At 38.7% G+C, this 16038-nt stretch overlaps 1 protein-coding gene across 2 annotated transcripts in view; it reads left to right on the top strand.

Moving 5' to 3' along the window:
* Positions 1-16038, top strand: part of LOC121650662 (diacylglycerol kinase beta) — a 155832-nt gene that overhangs the window by 72759 nt on the left and 67035 nt on the right. For both annotated transcript variants that reach the window (XM_042002276.1, XM_042002275.1), the window contains 3 exons: positions 10903-10988; positions 12326-12415; positions 14645-14805. In XM_042002276.1, the coding sequence (XP_041858210.1) occupies positions 10903-10988; positions 12326-12415; positions 14645-14805 (337 nt within the window). The remainder of the gene's footprint in view (positions 1-10902; positions 10989-12325; positions 12416-14644; positions 14806-16038) is intronic.

The following is a 16038-nucleotide window of genomic DNA, read 5'->3' as shown; positions in this document are numbered from 1 at the left end:
AATGATCTATATTTTTAGGAAAACGGGATGTAGTTGTGCAACCTAAATAAATATACAGTAAATGAGGTGAAAACAGAGTTTATCTTCTTAAAGAAACTTTCTGTCATTTCTTTAAGTCTTCAGAAACAGTTCTCCAGCATCCTTGAAAGACTTTCAAAGCTCTTTGGTGTGATCCCACACTGCTTCAATAATGTTGAGGTTCGGATTCTGGGGACGATCCAGCCTTCCATAAGACTCGTTACTACTGATCTTCAGTCTAGTTCTGGTGTCATGTGGGCATACCTCAGCCTTTTCACCCGGTTTCCCTTCCTTAACCACAAAACGAGCTCCTTAACCCTCTAGATCTCCGGCATTACTGAGTGCTATTAGTTATATTGTCATCAGTGTCTCAGGAGCAGTAGTGTGTAACTCAACTGTCAATTGTGATGGATAGTTTACCCTTTAGGAGATCTATGGAAGTTTTCCAGGCATTTATATTCCGTCCAAGAGGTTTACAATCCAGTCCAACTACTATGTTGCTAAACATACCAATGGGTGCGGGTCGGGATGGTTAGGGTTCGGATATGGTTTGTAAATTGTAACCTTGTTGTGTTTCCAACCTTAACTGAGAGGAGGAGAATCAGCAGGATAGTAATAGATACCTCAGCTGCGTAACATAGTTATCGTCCAATATCAAAACTTTCAGTTCTACCTAAGATCCTTGAATCACTGGTAAACACACTGTTAAAACAATTCTTAATTATCAATAACATTTTAAATAATAAGTTGCCATAGCACTGCCACTGCTGCTACAATTGTGACAAATTATATTATCGGGGCCTTAGACAGAAAACAACACTGTGCTGCATTATTTATTGATCTTTCTAAGGCGTTTGATTCAGTTGATCATGATTTGTTACTAACCAAATTACAATCAATTGGTTTAAGTTAAGTGCTGAAGGTTATACATCTGAATCTCTAGAGATAACCAAGGCTGTCCTTCAAGGATCAATCTTGGGTCGCGTTTTGTTTTCTATCTTTATAAATGATTTAGATAAAGACATTAAAGCAAAACTACATCTATATGCTGATGATATAGTGATTTACACCCAAGCTTCCACCATTGCAGGAGCAGTACATGAACTTCAGGCTGCATTTCAGGCATTGAAAAATACATTGTTGAGTCTAAAGTTGGTTTTAAATACACAGAAAACAAAGTTTATGGTCTTCTCAAAAGCTCGATCACAGCTACTTGACAATTGTATCTCATCTTTAGATGGACAATCGATAGAGAAAGCATCTGCATACAAGTACTTGGGGATATGGATTGATAATAACCTCTCATTTAATGTATACATTACAACCTTAGTCAAGAAGCTTAAAGTAAAACTTTTTTAAGCTTTTTTTTTAGAAACAAATCTTGCTTTCTTTTTAGCACTAAAAAGAAAGTTGTGGAAGCTACTTTTCTTTCTGTGATTGATTATGGTGATATACTGTACATGCATGCTGCATCCTCAATCTTACGTCATGTTGATTCAGTGTACCATGCTTCACTACAATTCATTACAATTCATTACAAGTCCCTCACTTATCACTGCATTCTATATGATTTAGTTGGTTGGACATCTCTCAGAATTCGTAAACAACAGCATTGGTATATTTTCATTTACAAAGCAATACTTGACAAACTTCCACTGTACCGCTGTAACCTCCTCTCTGTTTGCTCTAATACCTATCAGTTACGCTCCTCAAAGTGGTTACTTTTTAATGTTCCCAGAGTTGAAACAGAATTGGAAAAAACTGCATTCTCCTATTCATCACCTTGGGGATGGAATAATCTACAGAAACAGCTTAACCTAGAAATACTTGTGTCCATAAATGAATTTAAAGCTTCCATAAAGAATATGGTGATGGAGACATGTGCTTGTTTTTCTTGAGATGTTTTTGACTATGCCCTCATTGTCGTATTATGAAAACGTAAATTGTTATAATATGTATGCTGCATTTACTCTGTGGTTTGGCTGCTACCTTGGCCAGGTCTCTTTTGATTTTGAATCTCAATGGGACCTCCTGGTTAAATAAAAGTTAAATAAATAAAAAATAAAACAGCATGACGCCATCTCAGCGCCTTCCTTAAAGTAGAACCAAAACACAACTCAGAAACAATGGAGGAGAGTGGAGGTCATCCAACAGTTTGTGTTCTTTCTTCTTTGCGGTGTTTCGTAACTCTATTTTAAATGGAGATTTAATCAACAAAAAGAAAATGTATTGCTCTTAACAAGGAGACGTTCTTCCTTTTGTTTTTATGCCAGGTCGCATGTGAAGTGACTTTCTCAACCAATCAACAGATTGCAGTGTGTCAAACTCCACCTTTTCAGGCCGGTTAGATTGGTACCCCAACGGGGCTAAAGAGACCTCTATTTAGACCTGGACATGATGATGAAGCCACTTCCCGTCAGACTTTCCACCAATCAGAGAGCTTATATTGACGGTAACGTCCAATCAGGAGCAGCCAAAGATCAACCAGTGAGCAGAAAGTTCTGTGTGTGTGTGAAAAGAAGAAAAATAATGCTCCTCTATGGCTGGAATAAAGCCAAGAAGACGTTTCTGATGCACGGTGGCGCCACAAAGCAGCTGAGTTGGAGTTGGTTTAGTGAGGATAGCAGGTAAATAGTAGCAGGAATAACTGGAAATGAGGAAAAAGTGGAAACATGGAAATAGTTTCTGTTGTGTGTTTGTTTCAATAACAATATTTTTTCTCCTGAAAGCCAAGACTTGAGAGAACGATGTGCAGTTGAGAAAAGGCTTGGTCACTGTTGATCTTTGTGTTATTTATAGAAAGGACTGGTACTTGCCTGTGTTTAAAAGGGTTGCGCTTATGCATGCACTTTTACAACCAGGCGGATCATAAGTAGCAAAAAATTTAGTTTTATTAGTTAAGCATGGCTTCTTCACAGCCACGTTTCCATGGAGACCAATCTGATGAGGCTTCCGCCAACAGTAGGTAGATCAGCTGAATATCTCAGGTCCTGGTTCAGGTCTTTGGTGGATTTGTTTCTAATTCTTCAGGACATCACTTTCTGAACCTGTTCATCTGCTGTAGATAGTTTTTTAGTCCTGATTCTTCTTCTGTTGAATGAATGAATGAATGAATGAATGGAAATTTATTTGAACATAATGGTAAAACATATGATCAAAAATAGGAATAAAAATAAAACCGAAAAAGAAAGCACAGAAGGAGTGGGTGGAAGCATAAGCTTATCTAATCCCACCCCCGTAAATTACAACAATTTTTTGTCAATATACCATAATCGCAATCATCATTAACTACTAAGCATTACATCATCATATAATAAAACAATAGTAATTATAAAAATACTCAGATATATACAGTCAATATCACCTTAAAAAACACATTTTCCTCATGGAGTTATACAGTAATAATAACTGTACCAACAACAATAAAGGTAATAATATTAGTGATGCCAATATAATATTATTATTATTATTATATAAAAACTAATAATAATAATAATAATACCATTTCTGTACTGTTCTAGTACTACATCTTTATATATTGGTTTAAATATGTGGATATGTGGACATGGCCTGTGTTCTTTTCCTGGTGGTGTTTACCATTTGCCTTTTAAAGATTGTGTTCCCTTGTAAATGACCTTCCCTCATCTCTCTGGCTGGTTTTGTATGTTGCATGGTAATAAGTTCCTGCTAGCTTCAAACATAGTCTGTGCTGTGTGATAATTAACCAGGTACTGGTGTTACAGAGAGTTTGCATGTTCCACATAACTGACTTTGTGTACAATACAGACTGTTCTCTTTATTCTCTTTTGTAATATTAATAGCGAGTAAAGTCTATATTTATAATTGTTGCTCTACACCGCTATACATTATGTTAAGTAAGGTAGTATTAATGAACATCCATCCATTATCTTGACCGCTTATTCCATTTCGGGTCGCGGGTGAGCTGGAGCCTATCCCAGCATTTTAACAGGTGAGAGGCAGGGTACACCCTGGACAGGTCACCAGTCTGTCGCAGGGCCAACACAGATAGAGACAAACAACCATTCACACACACACTCACTCCTATGGAGAATTTTAGAGTGTCCAATTAACCTAACATGCATGTCTTTGGACAGTGGGAGGAAGCCGGAGAACCCGGAGAGAACCCACGCATACACGGGGAGAACATGCAAACTCCACACAGAAAGGCCACCACCCTCAAGGTTCGAACCTCCCCCCAGCCGAGATTCGAACCGGCGACCTTCTTGCTGTGAAGCTATTAATGAACAATGAAGAATATAAAGTGATTTTTAATCGAGGACCTGCATAATTTTATTCATGATTGAGATATGTTTTGACGCTTTATTTTTATGCCTGATGTGGGGCTTCCAACTAATTTTATCATCCAGTATCACTACCAGGACGTTGATCTCTTTTCCATGTTCAATTATTTCATTATCTATATGCATGTGTGTATCATCTTTGTTTTTATAATTACCAGACTGTGATCTTAGTTTTCCAGTTTTGCAGCCTTTTTCCTGCCTGAACGATTCATGGGTCAGATTTAAGGACTGGACTGAAAATGTCCAAAGAAAAACTTTAAAGGACCTTCAGAAAGCTGGAGAACTATTGATCAAGACGAGTTTAAAGATTACAGCCACGTCTTCATTGTGCCGCACAAGTTCTTTACTCAGAGTATTTGCAGGATTTGTCCCTTGTGTTAGATTTGACTAAAAATGTCTGAATTAACTTTTATTTCAGGCTTTTTAGCAGAAAAGAATAGAAAACTAAAGGAAAATATACATATAAAGATTCAATGCAGTTGTTTTTCAGCATCTTTAAGCTGGGTCAGGAGTTGAGTGATGAATATAATCAGTTACTGATTGTCCCGTTGGGGCTGTGCTGTGACATCACCTCCTCCCTTCATGTCAGACTAACCTGCCGGAGCTCGATGAAGGCGAACGCTGCATTGCTACCTTGAGAACGTTTGACCTCCTCACGCACACAAACATGCACTCGTGTATGCGTCAGAGCTGAGCACAGCTTGTACTGACTTCTGTTGAGTCTACTCAGCACTCAGCTGTAAATGCTTTACCTTGAAGGCGTCTCTGCTCCTCTCCCTCAGTCACGACAAGCAGAGCCGCTGCCCTCCAGAAACCTTTCAATGAGAAGCCACTCGATGACGCACACGGGTCTTAGGGGAGATGCTGTGATCATACACGCGCCGTCAAACAAAAAGGCTGCATTGCACTGCTGGAAATTGAAAACAAGCTCACATTCATCTGTTTGGATGCAGCATTCACATAGATTACAGTGGAGGGAAGGATTTTACCTTCACCTGGTCTTTACCTGCGAGACTCCACACAGTCCGGTCATAACCTGTTTCAGCTGCTTTGCCTCAGGAAGACTTTACTGGTTCATTAAAACACACATGACCAGATTCAGAAATAGCTTCTTCCTCCAGGCCACCACTGCACTAAATATTCAATAAACATTTAGACATAAATGCAATTTACTCTTTGCACTCCAGCCTCGTGGGTCAGGCCGTGATTCGCTCCATGCACTTTAATAATTCCTACTTTAGTGGTGTCGTTGTTGTCGAGGGGATGTGTGTGGAATATGATGAGTGGCATTCTCTGATTGTACAGTGTAATACTTTTTGTGGTGTTTTTAATGTTTTTTAATGTGTTTAGCTCGACTATGAGAAGCATCTTAAATGTTGTTTGATTATGCAAAGACATAAAATCTATTATAAAGAGAACAAATGGACCAGATGCAGATAAATGAAAAAGGTAAGAGTCACATAAATATGAAGACTAATAATAAAAGTTAAGTCCATTTAAAATATGTTTGTTTTAGGTAATTTAAGACTAAATATTATGGACTATTCATGGTGGTCGTTTACGCCATCATGTTGGGTGGCAAAAAGCTAGCTGGTGCCTGCTCTGCTACAGCGACTATTAACTGTTCATCAGGGATGGCGCTAGCAGACTTCAGACCAGTTCAGCACTTACGTGGTCAGACAAGGATATTTTGAAAATAAATAAATAAACAATAAATAAATTAAAAAAAACTTGAACTTGTTGGTGTTCAAAATCCGTCTGATTTTCCAAATTCCTGGTTTAAAAAAAAACTCCAAAACATCCAGCTGATGGACACACAGCTACCCGATTTAGCCTACCTTGACATCCTACTGAGGCAATGGACAGTCACACTTCTCAGGAGCAGAATTAAAAGCATACAAGTCAGGTTAGAGGATTATTAATATTTCGTGGCAGGATGAGAATCAGATCTTCAGCTGTGGAAAGTTCCCCAAACAAGTATGTCCTCTTCATGTCAAAGCTGAGTAGAAACCAGCAGATGCAGATAGCGATGTAAAAATTAAGGACGTCCCGGTGAGATATTTAGGAGTTAACATTACCAACAATTACTGGGAGGAAACGCTGCTGTTTAAAGACTGTTTGGTTTATTGAGACCACAAAGGAAAATACGTGTCCCACTTTTCATTAACACTGAAAACTGCCGTCACCATGGTGATCTGTGGTGAAGGCTGGATTAGTGGAACATCCAACCAGTTTCACCGCGGTCGCATTTCCACTGGGAGAAGCTGGAGAATGTTTGGTTCATTTGCTGCTTCACATAAAACATGACTTGCGTATAAACTTCTTATCTGATCGTCTTCCTGGTTACATATGAACGTTTTTGTTTCCATTTCTTGTTGCATGAACAAGGATGTTTGTTCAAGAGTTAAACGAATGAAAGAGACCATTTTAAAAACTTTAATGTAATTTGTTCTCTTTTGTGCACACACACACCACAGGAACATCGGACACGATGTTGTTTGCAAACACCCGACAATCTGGCCTTTGCTGGCTTTGATCGTAAGTGGAAGATCGGGACAAAATCCGCCCTATTCTCCTGTAGTGTGTACCCGCCCTTTAACCTGTAAATACTATGTTCATGTAACGTCTATATCCATATCTATACTGCTTCTATTTTCTATTTTTATTTGCGTCCATTTTTTATTAATTGTTCCTACTTTTCTGTCTTAAAGTAGAATGAGAGCAAAATTCACCAAAGTCAAATTCCTTGTTTGTGCAAACAGGCAAAATAAATTATTCACATTCTGATTCTGTCAGCATCACACTTGTGGTTAAATTCCAAATGAGAATATCCAGAATTCTGATTCTGATGATTCTCCAACACATTCAGCAGATTTATTCCTTTTTATTTTATTTTTATTTATTTTTCAGCTAACTGCTCAAAAAAAAAATTATATCACTCTAATTATGTAACCATAAATATAAAAAACAGCTAATTCTCCGTGTTTGGCTCCTACAGTTAGGAGCATATGGTGTGTTTTTCCAGCCTCATGCAGGTGATGTAACTGTGTTCCTGTGCAAGGCCAGAGAACTGTGCAGAATAAAAACACATGCATATAACACACAGGCCTGAATGAAGGTCTGTTGTCATGTGGTGGGTTAACCCTGCCAACTGTTGCCATGGGCTGCCTAGCAACAGGCACCGAGGTGAGAGGTGGCTCATTCTCATTCATTTGTTTAGGGAATGCAGTTTAGCTTACTGTGATCTCAGTCGTTATAAACATTATTTCATCCCCTCCGTAAACCTCCGTTTGGCTCTTTGTTGATGCACATGCTTCTCCTAAGCCGTCATGCACAAACATCCAGGATTAGGGGGTATGGGGGGCTTAATTAAAATCTTATGCTGACACACAGAAGGGTGTTGGCTGGATGCGAGGCACACTGTTCCACTACAAGTTCATGTTTGTGTAGTTTCTCTGCTCGGCCATTGGAGATCGCTGTTGGCCTCATGAACGAGTGAGCCAACAGAAACATCAGAGGAAGCTTCTGTAGGAGAACACGTTTAATCAGGCTGCAGGTTTTGTACTTTTAGGCACCAATGAGACATTACCTTTAATAAAGATCCATTAAAAGAATATTTATTAGGTAGATAAACCCAGAAGGAGCATCTTCTGCTTTACCTTGAATGGTAAGATGAATAATGATTTAAGGTTACTGCAGCGTCTCATTGCAGTCATGCAAAAATGTCCCTTTTTTCTTGGCTGTGTCTTTTTCTTGGTGCTCCTGCTGCGTTGGCAGGCTGCCTCCGTTCGAATGAATAAAGACACTTATTCATTTTCCACACATGGCAAAAGCCATGAATGCTCTCCAACTTGCCAGCCCACTCGGCAGGACTCTGCTCCGATCCGTTGCCTCCTAATGATCTTATAAACTGCTGGATGTGGGGAAAGTTCTATATTTTTGTTTGTGAAATAGAGTTTGGTCATTTCCTGAAAAGGCTGGACCCTTGTTATTTTTAACCAGCATTACCAACACACAAATACAACCCCAATTCCCCAAAGATAGTTAGAACACTGTGTAAAATGTAAATTAAAAAAAAGAAAGTAATGATTTCCAAATCTCGTATTTCTCTCTATTTATCATATTCATCTCTATTTCCAGTAGAAGATAAACAACATATCAGACGATGAAACTGAGACTTTTAACCATGTGATGAAAATATGAGCTGATAGTGAATCTGATGCAGCAACACGTCTGGAAAAAGCTGGAACAGGAGCAACAAAAGGCTGGAAAAGTACCTGGTACAAACCAGAAACACCTGGGGGAGCATTAGACAACTAATCAGGTTACCTGGCAACAGGTCAGAAACATGACTGAGTATAAAAGGAGCATTTCAGAGAGGCAGAGTCTCTCAGATGGAAAGATGGACAATCATAAAAACTAATTATTACATATATATTTTGGCCCAGAACCATTCAGTGCTTTGTACACCAGTAGCAAAAAAATAATAAATCATCTTATTAGCTGCAGTTGCCTTTTCTTAGAGACCTGTAAAACAAATTCATGAATACATTTTTCTAAATCCTGATCATTCCTCTTATTCTAGATCTATTCCTAAGGTGGTAAACATGGATTTGGTTCTGCTTTAATATGGCTGTGGAAATTTGGCTCAGAGTCCAAAGTGACACCAAGATTTCTGGATTGTTCTGTTGGTTTTCACATTGCTGACTGAGGTTGGACACTAATCTTTGGACGATCATCTTTGGTTCAAAAGACATTCATTTCAGATATATTTAGTTATTTTGCTGAAGAGAAATTGAAGTATTGCTTTAATTGAGACACAAACTTTTTATTGGACCAGAGTCTCCTGGTGAAACAGCAAAATAGAGCTGAGTGTCGTCAGCATAATTATGATCAGCTGTTTTGTTTGTGTCCATGTTCTGAGCTAATGGGAGCGAATTGTTAGCCTCATAGCATAATTGCCAAAGTCATATTTTGGCTAAACTGTGATATTTGTCTAACTGTTCTCTCCTAATGCTGCTTTTTGACTGTGCATCATTGCCTATAAAACCTTAGAATATGACTTAGCAGTTATGCTATGAGGCTAACAAATTGAAGCTCAGCAATGGGGGTCCAACATGGTGCTTTTGGGAACTCTACATATGGTATTTGTTTGTATAGATCTACAGCTACCAGTTGACACAAAGTCACCACTGCCTTTCAAGTAGGATTCAAACCAATTCAGACCTGAACCCCATCCACCATTCCAGCCAGTCTAAAAGGTGTTCTGGTCAACTGTGTCCAAAGCAGTGTTCAGGTCAAGCTGAGAGATGGGGTATTTGGGGGTGGGGGTCATCTGGGGGGCCTGGTCCCACCCTGAAGAAGGTGGGGACTATTTGGTCGGTCAGCATTTATCCAGTATTCCATTGGCTGGAGGACATTTGACAGACAGCTCATTCAGCAACCCAAGAGAGAGGAAAAATATCCAAGAGCAGAAGTTCTGAGAGCAGAGGATCTGAGTGTGGGGGAAAGAGACCAAGTCTGAGTGCAGGGGATTTGAACCTGCAACCCTAGACATGAGAAGAGGAGCGGAGTTTTGAAAGGAAGACGATATATTTGAGAGCAAGAAGGGACGTTTTGAGTGTGAGAGTAGAGTTTGGAGAGAGAGCAAGATGATATTTGAGCGTGAAAACAAGAAATTCTGCTCTCACATCAAATAACAATGATCGTGATTAAAGAAGGAAACACCTTCATGTTCGTTCAGTCTGCTGGGTGTATGTCTGTGTTTTCTGGATTCTGAGGTTTGGTTTTCTTCACTTTAGTATTTTTAGTGTGTTTTTTCCCAACTGTAGGTTTTATTGCCTTTGTTGTATCTGCGATTGATCACATGATCAATCAGCTGTTTCTGCTTCTAAGCCAACTCCTTTGAAGACCCGCCTCCACGTACGACAGAAGCTGCTGGCTCTATTTGTCTGACCACATCACACTTATTTACTCACTCCAAACCAGCTGTAAACAATCCCAAAACATCTAAAAGATTTTCTTCGCAGTTCAGTAGAAATGCAGGTTTAGTGATTGTTACCAGAAAATAATCTGTACGTTCTAAACATGTGGATGTGGTGGAGGTTGCTGTGCAGGACCAGGAGAGTCTGAGAGGGGTGTGTGTCCTGAGTTCAGTTGTGTAATGACGGTAAGAGATGAAAGCTTCTGTCCACAGCTTTGTCCCAACACACATTAAAGGTCCCTTTGAAGGGCATGCACTCAGTTCCCACTCGATGCCCACTCTGTGACCACGGTTTCAGGGGAAAGGAGCGGCGTGAGCACAGCTGGCGAGGGCACTCACCGTTCAAACCGACAGCCTTTCAGCTCACTCTTCATTAGATCATTCAGAGATTAGAAAGTCCCTTATGAAACACATTCAACGGATTAATCAGCTGTAAATAGCTTCCTTTACACTTGCTGTCATTAGAATTAAGAAACCTTGAGTGGAAATGTTTTCCTCTAGACAGCACCTTGTTGTAGAAGCAGTTTCCTGCTTGTGATGGACATTTGGTTAAATCTCCTGAATCTTTTCTCCGCCTAGGCTCAACTTTTTCCACGATGTCCCTGATTTCCGGGTGCTTGCTTGTGGCGGTGACGGCACCGTTGGCTGGATCCTCGACTGTATAGGTACTCAGACTTTTATCGTCTGCGAAAAAAACACAACATTATAACAGGAAAGTTCCTGCAGCACAAACCTGTTCTTAAAAGGTTTAATTTTTATATAACTTTATATGGTGTTTTTGTTTTATCCAAACATTTTGTTTTTTCAGTCATTAAAATTTAAATAAAAATTTAATTTTTTTTTTATCATTTTTGAAAATCTATTCATCAGAGCCAAAAAAGTGTCCTTTGTTTAGAGATTTGACCAAATAAGATTTACTCAATCAGATCATAGGTTTTTGATGTACATTGCAGAACTTTATTTTCCATTGAAATGAAAAAAAAAAAAAAAAAAAAACCCTGAAGAAAAACTTAACTGACTTCTTTTTAAAAATTCTTTTAGATTTGATTTAGCACTTTTGATCTGACCCAAAAGTAATATAATTAAAGCGTTAAATAATATTAATAATAATAACAATAATAACTCTAAACAGGGACAAGCTGTTGACTTTAAAAACAAGGTTAAAATGATTATAAGTACAGTGTGTAAGAACTACTGACATCTAGTGGTAAATATGGGTATAGCACAACTGTGAATGGACAATGGACGGTGGTGGCCACAGTTCTCCCAGACATTTCCAGTGGCCTCTGGTGCAGCGATGAATGCACCAAAGATAAAATACTGGTACCGACTACAACATTGTGTACATGTGAACTGTCTTCTTCTAAGATCTTTTTAAGACATTACCTATCTCGAACGGTTCTCTAATACCAATCAAACAAGGCCTGTACTGCTGTTTTAAAGATTCACAGTTATTTGTCCATTCAGAGACACCGAAGTAAAAATAGCAGCAGCTGCCATGTATGTGGACCCAACGCAAGTAAATATAAATAACTCTTTCTAGGAGAACAAAAACACAATAGTTAAATGTTGGTGGACATACCTGGACAGGTACTTGGTATCTACGGATACAGGTTGAAACAAAAACACATGAAATCAGTTTTATTTTCTTAAAGCCCACGTGAGGAAATGTTTTTATTCTATATGTAAATGAGTTCAAAGGTTTTAGATGTATAGTCAACACACGAAGCAAAAAGAAAATCCTGGTCATGTGACTTCTCTCAGATGGAAAAGACTAAATCAAATATTCACTCATTATTCACTTTTTCCCATTTTTTAAAGCGCAAATCAGAAAACTGGATAAAGGTTCATTATCTGCTTTTTAATTCAGGAACCAATCAGATTTCAGTAGAGCTCCAGGTTCCTTTGGCCCCGCCCATGCCCGACTGAGTTTTTCATAACTAGCATAGTCACTGGAAAAATGAAGGAAAGCTGTAATAATTTGAGTTTGTCTTCCTTACAGATAAGGCCAACTTCGCCAGGCACCCCCCAGTGGCCATCCTCCCCCTGGGCACGGGAAACGACCTGGCACGATGCTTACGCTGGGGAGGAGGTGAGGGGTCGCTCAAACCTCTGTGTGTGTGTGTGTGTGTGTGTGTGTATGTGTGTGTGTGTGTGTGTGTGTGTTTTCTGTCCTGTCACCATACTCCATATGTTTAACCATTTAAAAATAAAAACAGTGGTAGCAGGTCTTTGTGGCCACTGGGGGGCAGCAGAAACAAGCTGTCAACACAAAAAAGACAAAAACTCTCTCAGTGAATACAATGAACTTACTAGCATATGTCTCCTTATTTAAACCAAAGTTTTGCCAGAAAAATTGATTACTGTGACCTTAATTGACAAGGAAGCTTATTAACAAAATATCCTTCATAACCCTGAGTAAGTGCTCTGCTGGTTCTCCAGGTAACAACCATCAGTCATAAACAGCAGTTCTGATAATTGGCACAAAGTTCAGCAAACAGCCGATGGTTGGCAAAGGATTTCAAGTACCACAGCTTTGCATATTACATTTTTTAATTAGCTGCATAAGAGCTCCCACTTTCCTTTTGCTAGTTTTCATTTCCTGAAGCTCATCCTGTGAAATTAAAATGAACCCTACAGCCAAACAACTGCTGGTTTGTGCTGACGCCAGAGACAGAAGTGGGAAATAAAGTGAATGAATAAGTCACACATGTACTGAAGAAACCAAGTAAAGCGAAGTGATTTACAAACCTTTAACCAAGTGATCACGGAAAACTCTGACAGGACTTGACTCAACTCCATTTGATCCCAACCAAAGGCTCCCACTTTTCTCAACATCTTTTCATAAAATCCTCCTCACTCACTTAATGAGGAACCCTGAACTAACCACCTTAATTAATGTTCAACTGCCCAATGTTTCAGTATTTATTGAAGAACTTCTCTAGAAAAATGAATAACCAGAAAGAAAAGTGAATCAGCCACTAAATGGCAAATTACAACTTAATTAAACTGTCTTCTTCATTGTAATGTTCACATTTTGACATCATCAGAGTAAGACGACACCTAACGCCTGCCAAGTTATTGATATTTTATGTTGTGGTACACCCACCACTGTTAGCTTCTCTTTCCTTCTCTTTTTAACTTGCCCGTTCCAGCATCATGATGACAGCAGAATGATGGTCTGGCTGCTGTGTTGTGCCAAACAAATTTGCTTTGTCAAGGGGAGCTTTATGGATATAAGGCTGCACTTTATGCTCAAGCATTATTCTTCATATTTAATGAAATGAAATGAAATGAAAAATGAAATGAAAAATACTTTATTAATCCCTTTGCAGGGAAATTAATGAATCTGTTACTGAATTTACAGATAAATGCTGGACCTGACAAGGGGTGTGGGAGGGTGGTGAGTAGACAAAAGAGACAAAGCTAGAAACAAAAGCATCAGCTGTTCAGTCTAAATCCAGGCAACTTTCCACCTGGAAGGAAACAGGCAAGAAAGCCAAAGCTGCAATCATCAGGAGCACCTATAAAAGACAGACAAGCTGGAGAAAAAATCATCAGCAACATAAACAAAACAAATACATAATTAGCTCACGGTAGTTATTATTATTGGCTTTGTAGGAGCAAAGACCCTGTCCAATGCCCAGGAGGACCAGGCCCCCCTGGGGGCCACCCAGGGGGTGTGGTGGCCTTCCAGTGATGGAATTACCATCACACGATTTACTTAAATGCCTACATTCATGATATAACATCAGTGTAGCCTGCACTTTTTACTTTTTCAGTAAAGTTAACTTGAAAGTTGAACATTTCAATTTTTTGTGAGTAGTGTATTTTTAAATCCACTTATTTGTCTCATTATTAATAAATCAATTTAACTTAACTCTCCCAAATGCTCCCCGGGCTCTAAAACATGGCAACCCACTGCTTTCTGCTACATCTAGAGCTGAATTTCCCTATCAGGATTAATAAAGTAAAACGTATTAATTCATTAAATTAATCATTATTTATTCTAGTCTAGGTATATTCCAGTTAGAACAAATCCATTATATAATCCACATTAGTCCATATTGTTTATAATAGTTGTGTTCATATAAATTTATTCATAAAAAGAATAATAGCCAATAGTTGAGCACAGTACAATGAGGCAAGTTGACTAATAACGTGACTAATAACGTAGATGTGACATCACATGAATGCAAACAATGGCTGCTGCCTCCTGAGTGACCACTGGAGGCTGGAAACACAAGAAAATATTTCAACATATCAAGAATTTACTTTATTGGGAATAATGCATATGTGTATGTCCGTGTATTTTCTTCAGGTTATGAGGGGGGCAGCTTGCTGAAAGTCCTCCGAGACATCGAGCACAGCACCGAGGTGGTGCTGGACCGCTGGAACATCGACATCGTCCCTGACGACAAGGAGGAGAAGGGCGACCCCGTGCCTTACAGCATCGTCAACAACTACTTCTCTATCGGAGTGGTGAGAATAACACGACCAACAACCAGTTTAGATTTCCTTCAGCACGTTTGACACTTTAAAAGTTGCTGAAAGATCTACCATTGTAATCAATTACAAAATGCCATGTTATACAAATTTTAAAAATAAAAATGGCTCCAGTTATCATCAGGGGGCAAACAAATGCTTGTTAAAATGAAACAATGCTGGAGTACAAAGAAAAACAGCCTCTCCAGGCATCATGGTCGTTACAAATGTATGTTAGCTGAACATTAGAGTTTTGTTTTTACATGCCTTCATGAGAGAAATTCCTGGTTCATATTACATTTACTTTTACTCCCTTTTTACTTTCTTTCTATGGACCCAGTCTGGTGACATTAAAAGACAATATTTTAAAGTTTCTTATAATTACAAATATGAAGTACTGAGCAGATTCATTCCTGGCAAAGCGTCATGCATGGCAAGTGATAGCGAAACAGAAAAGCTCCTTTATGGCTCTACGCATATTTTACAGATCATTTTCATGTCATTTAATTTTAATCGGAATTTAATCAGAATTAATTATTTTAGATTAAGTATAATGATATCCTGTAATCCCTTGAGATTAATCAGTGTCATAATGACTTACATTGTCAACAATTTGTCAGGAACGGTAGGGTGTAACTCTGTGGGGTGAATTGTGATGATAGCTTACCCTTTCAGTGATCTACTTTAGTTTTTCAGGCATTTATATCCCGTCCAGGAGGTTTACAATCCTAAGGAAGTGTTTCTGGACCATAATTCAAATGAACAGAGTCTGGAATCGTTTTCCTGATGATGGCTGACAAAGTCTGACACTCAGAGCGGTGAAGTTCAGGGTTTAGCCTCCAGAGCAGTGAAGTCTTCCCCAGCTTCTTTACTAGCAATGCCTCCCAACACCTTGTAAACATAACGTATGTAAATACATTAAGAATGTATACACTGCAAACAAAATCAGTAAGCTATACACATGCTTCAGTTATAAAATTAGCAAACAAGGTGCCTTTATATTTGATAGGTTTTTCAAAAATCATTGCTAACCCCAGCTAACATTAGCTGACGTTGCTATGTTGGTTTTATTATTTTGTTTTGTTTGTTTTTACCTTTTTTCCTTTTTTTATTTTCTTAGAACAAAACAATTCTCCATCTGCTTATCAGATACTGGGCATCTTCCCAGAGCCTCTAAAAACAGCTGTAATCAAGCCGTTGCTAAAACGGGACAGTGTAGACAAGACACAA

Source organism: Melanotaenia boesemani, chromosome 12 (genome assembly GCF_017639745.1).
Source record: "Melanotaenia boesemani isolate fMelBoe1 chromosome 12, fMelBoe1.pri, whole genome shotgun sequence".
In the NCBI taxonomy this organism is placed as follows: Eukaryota; Metazoa; Chordata; class Actinopteri; order Atheriniformes; family Melanotaeniidae; genus Melanotaenia; species Melanotaenia boesemani.
Note: the sequence above shows the minus strand (reverse complement) of the source record. Positions and strands in the feature narration are given on the sequence as shown.